The 18,955-nt window shown below is 38.6% G+C and overlaps 1 protein-coding gene across 6 annotated transcripts in view; it reads right to left on the bottom strand.

Moving 5' to 3' along the window:
- Nucleotides 1–7,370: 7,370 nt before the first annotated feature.
- Nucleotides 7,371–18,955, bottom strand: part of PDE3A (phosphodiesterase 3A) — a 275,364-nt gene continuing 263,779 nt past the window's right edge. For 5 of the 6 annotated variants that reach the window (XM_035348031.1, XM_035348065.1, XM_035348074.1 and 2 more), the window contains 2 exons: nucleotides 15,408–15,648; nucleotides 7,371–11,207 (listed from right to left, as the gene is read on the bottom strand). In XM_035348031.1, coding sequence (XP_035203922.1) covers nucleotides 10,960–11,207; nucleotides 15,408–15,648 — 489 coding nt within the window. In that variant the 3' untranslated portion in view covers nucleotides 7,371–10,959. Of the gene's footprint in view, nucleotides 11,208–15,407; nucleotides 15,649–16,526; nucleotides 18,935–18,955 lie in introns of those variants that run through there. The other variant, XM_035348050.1, reaches the window with a different exon arrangement.

The raw sequence follows: 18,955 nt of genomic DNA, 5'->3' as shown, positions 1-18,955 counted from the left end.
CTGAATGAAAAGTTTTTCTCTGTCACTCCAGCAGTGTGCTTTTCTTTTGGCAGCTCTGAATCTCTGGATCAAATGATTCCGTGCTATGGAGTTATTAAAAGCTTGGAACAGACCAGCTGCAGGCTTATGAGCATCTTGGTTAGAATAGGTGTATCCATATTTTACTTTCACACTGGCAATATTCCCAACTAATAAATTTCTAATCGTTGTCTGGTGCAAATTTCCTTATACTTTTGCCATTCAGCATTTAAGCCAGAGAACACATAAACCAATGAGTCTTCAAAATTAACAGACAGGTTTGTGGTCAATGTTTTTCCATATTTTGAAAAATTGTAACCCGTAAGTTATAGGAAAAGCTTTGAATAGATAGCTCATACAGAAAATTTGTAGGCAAACATTTCAAACAAGTTGTCTGAAAAGCTCTCGAGATTTTGATGAAAGTAGGCAATAAAACTTAAGAAAAAAAAATAAAAATAGGGAAAATTAGATCGCTGTAAGATGCTTTATTTAAGATGCTTTATTTTCTCTCTTTTTTTTTTCTTTTTTCTTTTTTTTTTTTTTTTTTGAAAGCATAAACAGTGATCAAAGAAACCTGCTAGATATCAATACTAGTCCACATCATGGACTATAAAATCTTTCACTGTAGAATGGCAGTATACTTGTCAAAACAGTTACATGAAAATTGATTTCACTTACTGATGTCCCACTTTAACATTATTTTTGTGATTAATAAGGAAAACACTACTAAGGTGACACATTTCATTTTCTCTGGAAACATTAGCTACTCTGCATTAGTAAGACTAAAAAGTTCTATAACAAATAGAGCACATTCAAACAGTATGGTCCATATTGGACTGACAAGTAGTCAGATGACAGATGTTCAAATACTGGTCTTCATTAAAGAAGGATGTTTATAATGAAGCCTTCTAACAGATTGTCTGAGTCATGCAGCATTTAATATGCTATTTATTAGTGATATGAAATAAAGTGCAGAATTCTGCTGGTAAAGTTACAAATAATCAGATATTAATAAATATGAGCAGGGCTCACAATCACATACAGAGCAGGTCTGGCAGATGAAATGGTAATTCAATATTTACCTGCTTTAGGGTATAGTTAAACATTTCAGAAGAAGGAATATATGATACATATGCAACAGCATAACCCTGCCATACCCGAAAAGGAGAAAAAAACAAGATGGAGAAAGGGTAAGATACCTTCTGCATTGGCAGGACACACAATGGCAAAATGTGACCACTTTTAATGGCTGCACTTTCAAACAGCTGCTAGCCAGCTCGTGGAAGTTCAGCAGAGGACTACAGGGACACTGAGGAGCGGGAGAGGGGCGAGCCTGGCAGCCACCACAAAGCCAGCAGCCCTCACCTCACCCTCTGCTCAGCTTGGTGTTTAGTCACATAACTGGCCTTGAAACAAATTAGAAATCTGCCTTGTCTATGCTGAAAGTTACGTAGCATGAATGATGCCCAAGAGAAATCCTTCAAGATTGTCTAGTATTATCTGTTACCTCTGTGGTTTGATGCTCAGCTATTTGGTATCCTCCTCCTGAAGGCTCAGAGAGAGCATGTGATTTTGGACATGATATAAAACTTGCTTAACTCCTCCCACCAACCTTACTGAATCAGAGTTTGAAGAGGTGATAGATCATCTGCTGCCTGGCACTTAAGCAGAAAACTGAGCACTGAAAGCAAATTTGTTTGATAAAGGAAAAAGAAACACAGCAAACAGGATACCACAGAATTATATTTATGTTGTACATTTGTCTTCACATTGCAACATCCACATTGTTCATTTTGTGACAAGTATTTCTAATAATTTTGAATACATATTTACTGTATAATACATTTTACCAAGAGGCACTTCCAGTAATTCTGGCAAAAAGGAGCTTCATTATAGTGTCTAACTTACAAAACAGTAAAAATAAATAATGTTTATCTAAAAGATTTTTTTTCCTGTACAGAATCTATTTTGTACAAAACATTTATCAGCCATTAGCTAAATCACTTAACAAATACTTGTGAAGAGAATATATTAAGTATTGCTACATGTATTGAGTGCAAGATACTAGTGAAAGGAAAATAATTATTCCATTTATGAAAATCACCTAAAAATACAAGGCCTTGTTCCTGAAGTGTTTAAAAAGGAGAAGCTTGGTTACAACAATATTGACAATATATAAATATAAATTAACATATGTAGTACTTAGTGAAAAGAACACTGTGTTAAAAATTGGTGTGTACAAATCCTGAACAAGATGGCACTTTTCTGCATTGCCACTTTGGTTGGCAGTTATTTTTCAAAATATTGCTTCAAAGGAATTACAAAGGTATCCAAAACCCTTTTCAAATGCAGATGTAAAAAATTATATTTCCCCCTTTCTCTGACATTCTGAGGTGAAAAAATCCAGGAGGGATTTTGGAAATTCAGTGGTGATTTGCAGAAATGTGCTGCTCAAGCTGAGTCTGAATGAACATCACAAAATCTGCCTGGAGTGCAGTGCCCTGGGGTCCCAAGGCAGCACTGGGAGTCAACAGGAGTCAGAGCTCACAGGGTATGAAGGGAGATAACAATTCCTCAGGGTTTTCTGAACTCAAAAACCTCAGCTGGCCTTTTGTGGATTTGAAAATACAAAATTTGTATGATTTGGCCCCAAAATTTGGTCGGGAAGCAAACATGTCAATTATATTAACACACCCCAAATTTTCTTTCAGCAAGTGTTTTGACCTTGCTGGATTGATTTTTTAATTACTTCAATGAAAATAGGATTTTATTTATTGATTTATTTATTTAAATATAGCTTGTATGTGATGTGCATACTTGCATATTTTTAGCCAGATGGCAAAACTGTGTTGGAAAACCATCATTTTTGAAAGATACTACTTCCACTGGAGTTGCTGAGGCAAAGGTTAGAAAATGTGTTTCTGTTGGAAAATGTCCCAGATGTTCCTCTATCAAAAGCACTAAGAAAAAATAAACTGCCACTCCTCAGTGAAAATGTTATCTGTTAAACAAACATAACCTACAGTATGAATCGCATCTTTTTAAAAATTGAACTTAAATTACTTTCCATCATGCAAACGTTACATTGATTACTCAAGAAAAGAAGACTTGACTTTAGAAAAGTAATGACCAAATGTATGTTGACATGGCTGAAATATTAAAAATACCATGAACACCACATAGCAGTTATAAATGCTGTCTTTGATCTTTTAGATACCACCTGCAGTACTTCATTAAGGTTTATAAACACCTAAAATGAAAATTTTGCATTCAAATATAGATTTTCATTGTGTGTCAGAATCAGGGAGGAATTTCAAAAAGGAAAGATAGCTTTAGCAGACAATGGGCTTTCTACCCAAAAAAGTATTTACATGCCTGGCAAACTCTAACTGCTTTCTCTCTGCTCTCATTACAGACATATTTTTATATTTATTTTTCCTTTTCATAAAAGCACGGGGGCAAAATGACTGGGGTAAGGGAACAACATAACAAAAACAAATCACCTTTAAATAGATATTTAAAAGCAACAAGCAATTGCTAATTCATATTAATTGTTTGTAAGTGTTTGCTGTGATAAAGGAAGACGGTGTTGGGAAACCGAGCATCTAAGCCCACTGCGCTTGGGGCTACAGCTGTGAGCCAACCATGGCAAGGTCGGTATAGAGTTGGCCTGCATTATCCACAGGTATTTCTCCAGCTACTTCAACAATAGCACTCTGAAATCTGACATTTGTTCCCTCCTGCTGCATCCTGCACCATTCACAGACTGACGGTGTGAGCACAGCTCCTGCTGCAAGCCTGAAGATGTGAGAGCAAATGCATGTCTGCCTCGCTGGGGCCATGGCATGTGCCGCACCTTGCTTGTTTGATTTGATTTCTATGACCCTTGAGCCAGGACAGGAGACTGTCCATAAAAGGATACGCAGCCCACAGCTGTGGCAAAGTCCCTTATGTCTGCTGTTATGCTTCCACACAACCAGAAAACAGAAATGCATGTGTTTTCCCATCCAAGTCACTGCTGGAAGAAAAGACTTCCCAACCCTGCAAATTTTGGCGTGCTCCTTGGTGCACCCAGGTCTCATGCCAGCAGCAGCAGGACAGGTCTAACCTCTTGTCCAATTTCCACACCAGACATACCACAAATCACAGCTTAGGAAGTAAGAAAAAACAAGCACAGTCCAGCCACCTAAAAAATCTCAACTGAAATAAATATTATCATTTTTTCCTCCTCTAGCACCAAGAAAAGCTTTCTTTGATGACAGAGGACTAGAACATGTCAATCAAAAATCCTTCTTTTACTTCATACGTCAGCTCAACAGACCACTGACATGGCTGGTTGATTATACCTAAAATAATCACCTTTAAGAAGGAATTGTTTTACATCTGCAAGCACTCAGGGGAATTTCTGCGTACACCTCAAATGATTCTGGCAAGCTTTCAAGCTGTACAATGCTTATTGTTGTTTCAGTTTTACCATAGAAGTATTGTTAACTAGCTCAAGCTTTTGCCCCATCTGCCATTGTGAGAATGGACTCTCCAGAAATCAGCACTTGTCTGCCTGCCAGCTCCTTAGGAGCTTGCATCTCCCTAAGACTTCAGGCAGGGACTCACAGGGGCAAGGTTTGCATCCTACTGAGATGTGATGAATTTTTCATCAAAAATCACCTGCCTGCCAAGTAAATCACACTAAAAGACCCTGAATAAATCATAATTAGGAAGTAAATGGAGGGTGACTCTTGCACTGCTCCCTCCAACATGGAGATTCAATAACTACCACAGCAGGGGCTAAAATCATGCTTTGATTTACCTCCAGAGGAATGTTGTTTTGCTAAATGAAAGTGATGAAATTCAAAGAAAGATTTATCTTACTCAGTTGTTCTCAAATGTACTGGTGCTATTTTGTTCTAATTCAAAGTTCGCCTTCAAAAAATTATATTTTTACTAGCTTTTCCAATGATTACTTAAAATAGCTTTCATCTTGATTTCAATTATTCCCCCATCCATTCAACAACACTTAACAGGTGCATTTTCTTCAGGAGGCCTGAACACTGAGAACACATCATAAGCATATTTTCTTTACTTCTTCCTTTCAAATTTATAGGCTTTTGCTCCTACTAACATTAAAAAAAAAAAAAAAAAAAAAAAAAAAAAAGGTTGTTCAGATCTCAAAGGGTGCTTTTATTTGAAGAAGATTCCTTTGCCCCAGTTAATGGGAACATTTCTCTTTAATGCTGTGACCATTTTGACTAATGCTGCAACATCAACTAAAAACCCTGAAACTCCAGGCTTATTTCACTCCAGTAGGATTAACGTTTCATTTTGAAAGAAAGGGAAAATTAAGCATGTTCCATAAAGTTTGTTTCACGCTAGACTGTATTTTCCTTTTCTCTTTCCTATGAATTGCCACTCTCACTCTCCCTGTATGTCTAAACTCAAGGACTACTTACAGCAGCACTGCGCTGCCAACTGAGAAATACCCAACTTCTCAAACCAATATCCAGGTCCAAGCCTAGAGAGAACAAGCGAGCGTCCATACCTGCCTCCCACCTGCAGCAGTCCAGGGAGAGGCACGTGCCCTGATTTAATGCTCAAGATTCTCATGCTCATGCTTAAAATGAAACCTTTTTGCTTTAAACATGGAATTTTGGAACATCTCAACCATAACAGTGCTTGAAAAAGAAATAGCAACTACTATACCTTTTATGAATCACAAGGTTTTCCAACAGTCAAGCCTCTGCTTTCTGAGAAAGAAAAGTCACAAACTCTTTTCTGCCCTCCCAGCCTTGTCCCCAGAGTGTCCTTTCTATTAGACGGTTCCTCTCTAGAATGAACTGCAGCACACCTGTGTTGCCTCTCCAACACTGGGATCAGCCGATGCATCTCTCTGGCATGTTTGCTGGTCAAGCACCTTGTGCCTGCTCTGGGTCCCAGCCCTGGGCAGAGCCAGGTTTGCTGCCTGCCCAGGTTCACACTGACTGTCACTTCTGGCAGTGCCTATGGAGAGTCAGTGAGAGGGTGGATTCAAACCTCCATCCATCTACATCAGCAGCAACCCCCTCACCATCACCCCACCACAGGATCACACCCCCATACAGATCAAGCAGGATGTGCCATGTAATTAATGAGGCTTTGCAAAACTACTTTATTAAAACCTGGGACCAACCACAAACCTTTTGCTGAATTATGCTGATGACAAAATTTTTCAGAAGTGCTTAAGCTTCATTTTGAAAATAGACAAAATTCCCTAACATCCTAAGTCCCAGCCTGTCAAGTACCTAAACTGACAGCCATTCCACACCTACTCAGTTCACAGCTTGGTAGCATGGATGAAGCATTGGGTGTGGAGGCTCATGGGCTGTACCACCGACTGATGCTCTGTTTGGCAAGAACCTTGGCCTCTCCACACTGCATTCTACTACCTGAGGCATTTTGGAGGGAAGGAAAGTAGAGAGGTTGGTCGAGACTTTAAAAAATATTTTTGTATCTAAAAACACATGTTAAAAATGCAGTCTCCAATCATATCTGCCTAGAAACCATCTATTCCCAGAATGTGACAGTCATTTGCTAGGAGAGCCAGCACCCTGCACAAGGTCACAGGGGATGGTATTGGTGAGACACAGTCATTTCTCCATCTTTCCATAAGGGATTTCATTTACAGAGGAAAGAAATTTAAAATGCTGCAAGGAACACCTGGGAATTACTTTTTCCTAGTAGGTTCCTACAACTTATTTCTGATCTATTGCTCACAGCATCACATCAAATGCTTTTTCTACTGGAGGAAGCAACTGATTTTTAGAGGTGTGTCAACACATTCTGTACATCAAATGAAACATGTAATGCCAGGTTCCCTCAAAAATTAGAACATGAGAAGTAAACTATGACACTTTGAAAGTGGTAGAAATTTTTACTTCCAGACATTGTTTTGGATTCTTGAAAACCAAAGTCTTAGACTCCTCATAAGAGAAAAGGTAATAAAATAATTAATTTGAGGCTTTCATAATCTCTACTTCATTGTGTTCCTTCTGCACCACAAGCATAAAGAGAGAAGTTGTATTTCACAGTAACCATATGACTACTAAGCAAACTGGGAATATGGGGACAAATGGGTTTATACGTAATTGCCACATGATGAGCAGTGTATTCTTCTCACTGCACAAGAAGCTGCAATTCCTACAAAAAGCCTCCAATTTAAGGAAACAGCAAACTTCTAGACTAGAAAGGAACAGGATCAGCCCCCAGGTGCCATTACAGTGGAAAAAGCAAAACATTGAATCTGGAAAACATAGTCTGATACTTCTCTCCCTCTCTGTTTTTAAAGAATTGAAAACTAAAATACATATATATATATAGTTAATTGTAAAACTGTTTAAATAGGGCTTACTTTCTCTAGCATTTGCTGAACCCCTTTACACAATGTACGTACCAGAAACACATATCAACTCTTTAAATATCTTACTACAAATCTGAACACTTTGATAATATAATTTTCTTTCTTTCTTTCTTTCTTCCTTCCTTTCTTCCTTTCTTTCCCCCACATACTGCACAGGTTGTGGTTTATTTAGGGTTTGCAAGTCCAAAGGATTGCACAAAGTGGAAAACCATCAAGGTCTAGCCTGAAAAACAGTGCTGTAACTGCAGGTCAAAAGGTTTGCCTACTTTGGACAAGAGACTAGTATAAAAAGCACCACCACCAATAAAAACTAAAAACCAGTCTGCTTCACTATCTACTAAAAAAAAAAAAAGGCAAAAAAAGGCAAACAAATGTATTCACACATTTGATATAAAATATCTCTGATCTTTTCTTTGTGTTACATTTAAACCAATCTGGAGAATTCCCTGTTCATTTTTTTCCAGAAATACATTGCAAAGATGCAAAATCAGATTGATAAGGAGTGAATACCTGCAGAAATTTGATTTTACCATTAATTATGTGGAGTGCAAAAAAAAATCACCAGTCCCAGTCTCAGATACTTTTGCTTCTTTGCTAGCAGTTTGGATAAATTGCCTGTCAGCAATTCCCATACTGTAAAAGATCTGAGTTAATCAAACTGCACCCACAAATAGGCTTGTGTACTAAAGTAGTAATTTATAACAGCTGCATTGTTATTATAGAAAGAAAGCTTAACAAATTAGAGCAGACAATGATTTTACCTATTGGCAATCAAAAATGATGAATAAGAAAAATATAATAATTCCCTTTCAGCACATTTTTAGGATAATTTTTCTTGGTTCAACCCTGTATATTTGCTTAGATGAGTTAATGAAACTTTAGTCACAGGATCTGGCCTCATTCTTGATTGGCTCATCTTAATTTACCAAGTGGGCACCCACTGACACTTTGTGTAATATATTTTTTCTTCTTCTAGCAAAAGCAACACAAAATCAATATAAAAAATGCAGTTCCAGTGAGCATGCACTGAAAAAAAAGAAGAAAAATATGCTTAGAGATGTCATATTTTAAAGCATCTCTATGTTTAATTTTTAAGGGCAGAATGAAGCACATTAAATAATTCTGGTACTATAAGGTATGCATGTCACTTGTACAAGAAAACCCCAAATTAAATGATTAATCAAAGTAATAGAAAAGGTATGAAAACAATGCAAACTGAAATTGGTGGAGACTTGCTGAGATCTTGGAGAACACTTGAGATGGCACTTTTTCTTTTGAATTAATTCTATCCTTCAAAACAATAGTGGAATTTGGATCTCTGTTCTTCTGATTTTACTGAAAACCACTGACTAAATCTTTCTGCTGGTAAGAGCGTCCAGAGCCATCTTCTACAGTCATTCTGTCAAAATGCAAACATCTCTGCTGGTTAGAAACCACAATTCTCTTTATGCAAAGCAAAAAGAAACTCTGACAACACACGTTGGCTTTGATAGAAAGGGTTTTCTAACATTTTTGGGGAGGTATCAACAGGACTAGGTAATACTGCGAATGCATAACAATGGCAAAAAGCAATGGATGCAATGTCAGCAATTTAATATAGAAAGGACTTCTACAAACTCTTCCTTTCACAAGCATTCTCACTCCCGCAAGTAATCCTCTTCTTGGCAAGGGACTGCAAGATTAGCATATAAAAAACATATGTAGTCAAACCATTTTTGAGAGATATTGATCTTCATATATATATATATAATTATTTTTGTGGGGAAAAACAACAATACCAACCTGTAAATTGTGTAGTACTGGTTGGTGCTGCCAGTCCCAAAGAGCATTAATATGCTAAAGCCATGATCCTGTAGACCAGTGGCTTCCCAGAAGGTTTTACACATATTCAAGACTTTATTTGTTGGGTTTGAAAATGGCTACACTGTATAAAAAATGCTTTTGTATTTATTCTTTAAAAAATTAGCTTTACAAAAAAAAAAAAAAAATCATTTTTTTCTTTTTTTCTTAAAGATATCATTATCTACAGGAACCCATAAAAATTTTTCCATATTTACATCTAGATAGCTAATCATTGACAAATATAATATTGTGAAATAAAATATTGAAAGTGAATATTCAACCTTTTAAATAGACATTTGGCTCACAGCATAAACAACAGAGAAAAACAAACAGACAAAACAAAAAGATCAGCTCTTCTACAGGCCCAATCTTTTCCTCTCATTAAAAAAAAAAAAAGGAAAGAAAACAGCAAACAAAAAGTAAGTATATTGGTGGGATCAAACACGCTGCTTCTAAGCAGAACGCCATCTACAAACTACTCCCATCCAGCACCTCACACTGAAAAAACAAGTTCTCTGAAGCTCATGTGAGTGATTGCTGAGACATACGCAGGACTGGCACCATTCTCCCACCCCTCACCTAATACAATATTCGCATTTTATTTTGAGGCATGACCCCACGCTCCCCTTCTTTTGCTCTCAAGAGATGTTGGCTTAGCTTTGCTCCAAAATTGTTATGTTTGGCCACTGATGCACGGAGGCATATGGCTAGGGTGGAAAGATGGCAGTATGCCTCTAGTTTCCATGTGCGCACACACATTTGCTTTTTTCTCTCTCCTGCTCAAACATATACACCGTTCACGCACTCAGAAGTGGACAGAGGGCCAGATCCTTACAAGAGCAGTGTGCTGCACAACCTCTCATAAGCCTCCCTGGAAATAAACACCTTGGCACTTCCCTTTCGCCAGCAGTCTGAGAAGTGCCAGAAGAAGAGGAGGAGGAGACGGAGATGAAGCTAGCACAGGCCCTACTGCAAGGCTGCTGCCTGCAGCTGGTGTGCAATGCAGGACTTGGAGGAGGACAGGAAACACATTGCTCCTCACAAAGGGCTCCGGCTTCCTCATTGGCACAAATTCTCTAAAATTCAGGCCTCCTGTTCATTGTCATGTATCGGGACATGTGCTACAGCTAGTCTAATAAGAACTCAAACTATGTTATATGACACACACACACACGCACATACACACACACACACACACAAGCACCCCCCTCACGCACACATATATGTTGGCAGGATACATCGGCATTCATGTAAAGCTTTGGAACTATCATCCCTCAGCATTAAGAGCAAAAGCTACTTAACTGGTACCTCACTGTTAACTGCAAATGTGCTTTAGAAGCATCATTTCTTTAGATAACTTCCTTCTGTAAATATCACAGTGAACATAATATATCATTAAATGTATTTTGCTGAAGTGCGCAGCCAATAACCCTGGCTATATATATATATATTTATATAATTCCATCCCCCACCCCCACCTCCAAATCTCTGTAAAGAAAGTCTGTAAAAGCCGGTGTCTCAGTGTGAAAGCTTTCTTGAGCATAGGAGTTTAAACAATGTACCTCACCATAAAAAGGAAAGAGAAACAAATTAAACAGCTGTAGGCGCATAATCCCATACTTCTACAGTGTTGTGTCTAAATGCTGTGCTGGCTTGAGAAAGAGTTTGTGCACGAGTCAATCTGTCTTAAAATACTGCTGTAAATATTGTCATTGATTTGGTTCTACAGTTGTGTTCTCCTCTTCAACCCTCTTGGGCTTCCCTTTCTCCTCCTCCTCTTCCCTGATGGCCTGAATTTGTTCTGAAGATTGGTGCAGTGTGGATTGCTCTGCACCTTGCTTCTCTGTCCCAGCTAACCTCTCCTCATCCTCAATTACTTTCTTCCACATTTTATGGTTCTGGAGCAGGTGCTGAGTGATCTGACAGTAGATTTTCCTCCTCTTGAACTTCTTCTTTCCTGTAAAACACCGTGTGATGTTAATGTTTTGTGAGGGAAGAAGGAGAACAGACTGAAGGTGTAGGAAGTAGAGTGTGTAACATACAGGAATTGCACCAACAGATTTTTAAAATCACAAACATAAAGATTCTTAAAATCTCAGAAAGCCTTGTCAACCCAGACCTCCAGGAGAAAACTTTTCCTGCACAGTTTGAGCCCCAGCTTTGTCTTACCATGGACTGCATGCTGTCCCTTACCATATAGCTCACAGAGACATCTAGTATTTGAACGATTATGCACAAAATGTTTCTGAGCTGTTTCCACTCACTGTTTTGGGATTAAATGCTTCAAGACAGTAATCATCTTACTCTGTAACACAGACATTAAACCCCCATCCTAAAACAGATCTCTGCTCACTGCTCTAGAAAAAATAAAATAATTCTGATTGTGTTTTCTCACATTTTGCCTTTGATCTGAGAAGTGCTAACAAACTGAGTAAGCATTAGTAGTCAAAGGAGGGAACCTGTTCCTATGTTCCTTTGTCAAAGACAGAGATTTACTACTCTACCACTACAGTGAAGATGATCATAAAGCCTTTGCACAACATTGCTCCAGCAACAGAGTTTGATCACTGATGAAGTGGTCACATAGCCAAACACTATCAGGAAGTATCTCATATCTCTGTTTTTGATTCATTGGTCCCCTCCTGTTAATCTGAAAAATGCTTTTGTCACTGCTGGTTCTCAGGGCTCCTGATACAGCTGGATCACAAGTGTTTTGCTTTCTGAAGTGGCCCCCCCCCCCCCCCCCCCCCCCTTTTTTTTTTTTTTTTTCTATGCCTGAATAGCCTATCTAACACAAATTGTTAACTCTTTAATGCTACAAAGGTGAAAATTTTCCCTGATCATTAACAGTGGCAACATCAGTGATAGAACTGAAATAATAACCCCTCCAAAGACAACTGCTGATTTTTTTTAAAGAAGGTGACGTACAGGAATGTTTTGTACCAAATACATTTGCGTGGATTAGCATTTGCAGGTTGCCTGAAGTATGTCTGTGTCAGGGTCCAAAACGTTTAGCCCTTGAAGCTTTTGAACTGGAAACAAAGAACTTTTCACTGAGCACAAACGAAATCCTTTTCATTAGAAAGCCCTTGGTTCTCTGTAGGAAACCTTCAGGTTTAGCAATAAGAAGAAGCCCCTACTCTGCCAATGCCACAGGAGGACATTCCCTCCTGGGTTTCCTGGGTGACTAGCATCTTGCTGCTCTCTGCAGAGACCACTGAGCACTTGCTCTGGTGATAAAATTTGCCTGAATTACTAAAGACTGTAAAGAACTTTGAGAAAATTACATGCTCCTGTACAGTAACAAAATAAATCAATTTTAGGCTACCTTAAATTTTCATAACTCTACATATACCTCTGCTGTTTCAGTAAATTATCAGGAGCTACATTTTCTGCAACAACTCTATTGCCATCTACCTAAATTTCATTTCCATCAAGAAAAACATCTCCACCAACATCTCCACAACACTTAGTATTTATGTATCTCACATCTCAACCTTTTATTTGAAAGTTTCATGAAGGTTTAGAATGTGCTAAACTAACTATGTTGATGATAGGAACAAATTTATAATTACTTTTAAGACCTCTATATCCACACAAAAGATTCTGTAGATTCCTAATGCAGATCCATACAGTCACAGAGAATTTAGGGAACCAGAAGAAAACAGTTTTTAATATGTTGGTATGACTGAGATGAGCACCTCACGTTCAGTAAGAAGGAAGCAGGAAGAACTTCTTTGGGCATTTCAAAACTTTTGATACATTCATTTTTAAAAAGATACAAATGTAATTTGTACATTTGAAAATTGTAATTGTACATTTTGAAAAAGATACAAAATGTAAAAGCAATAGCTTGAATAATAAAATATCATCATGAGGTAGAACATCATGTATCCTAGGGTCCTGAGGGAATTGACTGATGTAGTCACCAAGCTACTCTCCATATTTGAAAAATCATGGCAGTCAGGTGAAGTCCCCAGTGATTGGAAAAAGGGGAAGATCGCTCCCATTTTTAAAAAGGGTAGAAAGGAAGAGATGGGGAACTACAGACTCATGAGCCTCACCTCTGTGCTTGGAAGATCATGGAATGAATCCTCCTGGAGGCAATATTAAGGCACATGCAGGACAAGGAGGTGATCTGGGACAGCCAGCATGGCTTCACCAAGTGTAAATCATGCCTAACCAATCTGGTGGTCTTCTATGGTGGAGTAAACTGACTGATGTCATCTACTTGGACTTCTGTAAGGCCTTTGACACAGTCCCACAGAACATCCTAATCTCTACACTGGAAAGATATGGATTTGAAGGGCGGACCAGCTGGTAGATAAGGAATTGGCTTGACAGCTGCACCCAGAGAGTAGTGGTCAATAGTTCTATGTCCAGATGGAGACTGGTGATGAATGGTGTCCCTCAGGGGTCTGTCTTGGGACCAGAGCTTTTCAATATCTTCATCAATGACATAGATGATGGGGTTGAGTGCACCCTCAGCATGTTTGCAGATGACATTGAGCTGAGTGGTGCAGTTGATAACCAAAGTAGGAAGAGATGTCATTCAAAGGGACCTGGGCAGGCTGGAGAAGTGGGCCCACATGAACCGCATGTGGTTCAACAAGTCCAAGTGCAAAGTGCTGCACCTGGGTCAGGACACTCCAAGACAGGAGTACAGCCTGAGAGAAGAACTCACTGAGACCAGCCATGCAAAGAAAGACTTGGAGGACTTGAGGGTTCTGGTGGATGAAAGGCCCAACACAAGCCAGCAGTGTGTGCTTGCAGCCCAGAAGGCCAACTGCATCCTGGGCTGCATCAAAAGAGGTGTGACCAGCAGGTTGAGGGAGGTGATAGTCCCCTTCTACACTGCCCTTGTGAGGCCTCACCTGGAGTACTGCATCCAGGTTTGGGGACCCCAGCACAAGAAAGAAGTGGACCTGTTAGAGCTAGTCCAGAGAAGGGTTACAAAGATGATCTGAGGACTGGAGCACCTCTCCTACGAAAAAGGGTGAGAGAGCTGGGGATGTTCAGCCTGGAGAAGAGAAGGCTCTAGGGAGAGCTTTCAATTGAGACCTTTCAATTGAGACTTTTCATTGAGACCTTTCAATACCTAAAGGGGTCTTCATGGATGGAGAAGGATGCTTTACTCAAGTAGATAATGATAAGACAAGGGGGAATGGTCTTAACCTAAAAGAGGGTAGATTTAGACTAGAGATTAGGAGGAAATTCTTCACTGTACAGGTAGTGAGGCACAGTTGCCAAGAGAAGTTGTGGATGCCCCATCCCTGGAGGTGTTCACAGCCAGGCTGGATGGGACATTGGCCAACCTGATCTAGCGGATTGCATCCCTGCCTATGGCAGGGGTGTTGGAGTTAGGTGATCTTTAAGGTCCCTTCCAACCCAAGCCTTTCTATGATTCTATGATATGATGCTATGAATATTGAAAAGAAAACAGAAGATGACTAAAAAATTCTTGGTTTTCAGTATGACAATTTTGATGGCCTGTGCTTTTAACTTAAAAGCAGCATTGTTGGACTTGATTGGCAGGGACACAGAATATTACACAATACAGCGATAAGATGAATGGTGACTAAGAATTTAAAAGTAAGGCTAGACCCTAGAATGGGTAAATGAGAATATCCTTCATCTTTCTTTTTAATACAGAAACGTCAGTTTCAATGTTTTGGGGTCTCTCTTGGTTACCAACCTCATAGCTTTCCATCTGGTAGACAATTCCATAAATGTGAATCTGCCACAGAAACATGTAGTTCTGCCTGCTATTAGAGAGATGATCCTGTAGAGCTGGCGGATGCTAAAATAAACCTGTGCACACTATATTATTTAATGTTTACTTTGAACTTTGGGCATGGAACAATTTAGGAAAGAATAGAAAAGTTCAGGTTGTTAGAGAAAAGGCTATGTATCAGTGTTTCACTAGGGCAATGAAGGCTGGTGCTTTCTAGACAGATGAGATACAGGTAAGGGAGTGCCAATATGACTAACCTCACAACAACTTCACCAAGGGCAGCGCTGAATCACTGTAACTCTAGAGAGGTTCATGCAGAACATGACCAGCTCATGGTCTCTACACTTTTACAATATAACTTCTTAGTTTTTGGTCACAATATGGAACTTTTTCTGTTGAAAAAAATTACAGTGAGTAACTTACTGGATTCAGCATTTTCACAAGTTTCCATTTCGGCTGTATCTTCCTCTTCATGCTCATCAGTGTCTCCTGATTCATCACTGTCTTCTATCCATTTTCCTGGCATCAGCCCTGCTGAGTCATAGGAGTTACATAGTGGTCCCACAATGTGAGTGATGAAAGACTCCTGGAGGTGTGCCAGCTGAGGAGCAGAGCGATCCATGAAAGGACTGATAGGCAGGCCCAAGCTAGCCTCTTCATCACCCTGGAGAAGAAAAACATCAGTAATTTCTCTGAAGTGAATGAAAGAAAAACTGTGTCATGAAAAGGAGCAATGCACATCAAAACAATTAAAAATGATGAAAGAAAAATAGTTCTACTGTAATGCCACTTCCATACCATGCCAGCATGACATTATTATAGTGCCATCATGTCAAATGATTCATTGAAGTTACAGCACTTTTCCTGTAAGAGGACCCACTACCAACAGTGTGAATTTAACAAGAATGTTACTTTGATGACTGCTCAAAATGGTACCCACCACCACTGTCCTGTACTTTGCACTGAGTCTGGAAGTTTGAAAACTGATTATTTCCTTCTTTCTTCACATAATTTTCAGAAATGTTTTCTGATTTTGTGATTGTTAGTTCATTCTCCTTGTACTCAGACAACTGTTTGCAGGGGACAAGACTGAATTGCTGCAAGCCAGAGACATCTCATTGACCTAGTTTCCTTATGGATGTTGTCCTTATTACCCATTTCTTAAAACAAAGAACTCCTTTTGGCTTTGGTCATAATTATCTGCTTTCTGGAAATACTTGAATGATCCCCATAAAAGTAGGCATAACTCAGAAGCAGTAAATCACTCCGATAAAGCTTTTTGCTATCTTTTCTTGGGGAGAGAGGGCTGAGAGGAGGTATAGGAAGACTTATTTGCCTCCTCACATGATGTAAAAAAGGTCAAACTTTCTTGCAGTACAAAATCTGATATTCTCACTCACCCCTATCATAGCAAAGCCTCTGGTGATATCAGTGAGTTTTCAGCTGAGTAGACACGTCAAGACTGAATGCCACTTCCCCAATAAAACAAACAAACAAACAACAACAAAAAACAACAATAAAAAACCCATATCCCTTTAATCAAACCTGTTATGCAAATTAAGGCATTAATGCAAAACACAGATCTATTTTTTTGAGAATACAGATTAGAATCTGGGCAGACATATTCACTTTCCATGAATTTACATGTTGCCTGAATTTATTTCCTGGCAATCTAAATTTTCCAAAAGTCAGAGACAATGTTATCTGGTCAACAGCCCATTGATAGCTTGGAAGGTCAGCGAATGAGAAATCAGTTTTGAAGCATGTACCACAAACATCTCACTTCCTTGTTTTTTTTTTTTTTTTTTTTTTTTTTTTAACCTAACAAAAACATTATACTCAATCATTAAATGCAGAATATTAGTCTTAACAAAACACTGAAACATGTCATCCGTCCTTGAAATAACAAGCAAATTAAAAAGTGCAACTCTCTCTTCTTCACAGTAACACATCTGAGATTTCATAGTTGTAAGTTGTCACTAGTGGGTAGAAAGCTGACTATTGAAATGTTTACAAGTTATTTTTTCATGTCCAGTTGAAACATGATTTATTATGTGAAGTATATTGCAGAGCATTTTTTGATTCTTTTTAATGTAAGTCTAGCCTAACTTTGAATAAATATGCTGATCACGTGGAGGGGAAAAAATGAAACACACCATAACAACATGGTATGGGTTTTTGAACAGTTATATGCAGAATGCTTGTTATTTTATGGGAGTTAAATTTGCCAGAGGAATTGGTGTTTATTAAAGGAAACCCAAGAAAAATATTTCACTATTTTCACAGCATAGGCTGAATGTATGCTTTTTGATAACAACAGTTCTGGGGAAGTTCAAACTTCCCATAAAGTTTTCCTCTTCAGAAGTGAGAAAAAGAATGCTTTTCCCTACTCAGAAGAAAGTTGATGATCCAAAGCATGGTGAAGATGTTTTGATACACCAGATATAGTATATTTCATTAAAGAAAGTCGGGTTTTAACCTAGGGTAAATAAATTGAAAATCTAACTTATTGTCCTTAATGTCAAAAGTAGATCCTAGGAAGAATATGCTCTTTGTTTTCAGCCCCATCATAGAATCACGGAACTGTTTGTGTTGGAAGGGACCTTAATCACCATCTGGTTCCAGCCGTCCCTGCCATGGGGAGGGACACCTCCCACCAGATCAGGTTGCCCAAAGCCCCATCCAACCTGGCATTGAACACTTCCAGGGATGGGGTATCCACAACTTCTTTGGGCAACCTGTTCCAGTCCTTCACAACCCTCTGAGTGAAGAATTTCTTCCTTATATCTAATCTAAACCTACCCTCTTTTAGTTTAAAACCATTAACTACACTTCTTGACAACTACACTTCCTGACAGAGTCGCTCTCCAGCTTTCTCATAAGTCCCAGTATCCTGTCAGGATGGCAACTCATGTCAGGCAACAGACAAAACAGAAAATCTATCAGTACATACTGATTTCTCAGTATAGTGAATATACATCTTTTATTAAAACAAACAAACAACAACAAAAACACACTGACCACCCAATGTCTAGTAATTCGCAGGTGAAGGGTTCAAAGACTTTTGCCCACAGTTCCCATGCCAAAACTAAAGTCAGTAACAAAGATAACAAATGTGCTATTCTGAATCAAAATTTGCAGAGAAGATAACTCTTAATTTAATTCTTAAGTTTATTTATTTTTAATTATAGTATTATGAGAAAGATTATTTGCAGCATTCCTTTGGAGCAACTTCCAAAAGCATGAAAAAATTAATAGCACACCTTTCTGACTGATGGACAATAACATAGGTTTTACTGTGGAATGGATAACACAGCATCCTCTCACACATGTTCCTCCCGAGCTCAATTCAGAGCTCACTTTCTGACACTCTGATGATACCACTGTATTGGAGCACTTACTGCCCTCTGAAATTAGTTATTTTGGACCAAAGAAAAGTCATATATACATGAGTACCAGGTTTTGTTTGCATGCAGTGGTCACATACATAAGCTATGATCTTCACCAGAATTAGGTGAAGTACGATTTGTTGGGAGAGCTTTAATGGGAATAAACAAAGAAAAGCATTTCCTGAAAGAAAATGTGGGAGATGAAGGTTAATTACTGCTGTTATGGGATTCATTCTCTTCTACAAAGAAAAGAAAAAAAAATGGAACTAACTATACTTGTAATAAATGTAAGAATCATTGCCCTTTCTTTTCCTTAGGACTGCTTAAAGAAATGAAGGACCTTCAGGGCAATGTCTTAATTTTGACCCTTCTTCCATTTCTTTACATACTCCAGAATGCAGCAGCAGAAGAAAATCCTACTTTTTCCAAACTCTAAGTACAGTAAATTGAGTGAAGATGACAAGGCTTTAAAAGAGGTTATCCTGTGACTTTAAGTCAGTCGACCCTTCCCAAGAAGACTGTCCAGTGTCTGATTCAGTGATTTAGCCTGCATGCTTCCTCCTGAAAAGACAGGATGTCTAA

Source organism: Oxyura jamaicensis, chromosome 1 (genome assembly GCF_011077185.1).
Source record: "Oxyura jamaicensis isolate SHBP4307 breed ruddy duck chromosome 1, BPBGC_Ojam_1.0, whole genome shotgun sequence".
NCBI lineage: Eukaryota > Metazoa > Chordata > Aves > Anseriformes > Anatidae > Oxyura > Oxyura jamaicensis.
This window is presented reverse-complemented; position numbering and strand designations above follow the sequence as displayed.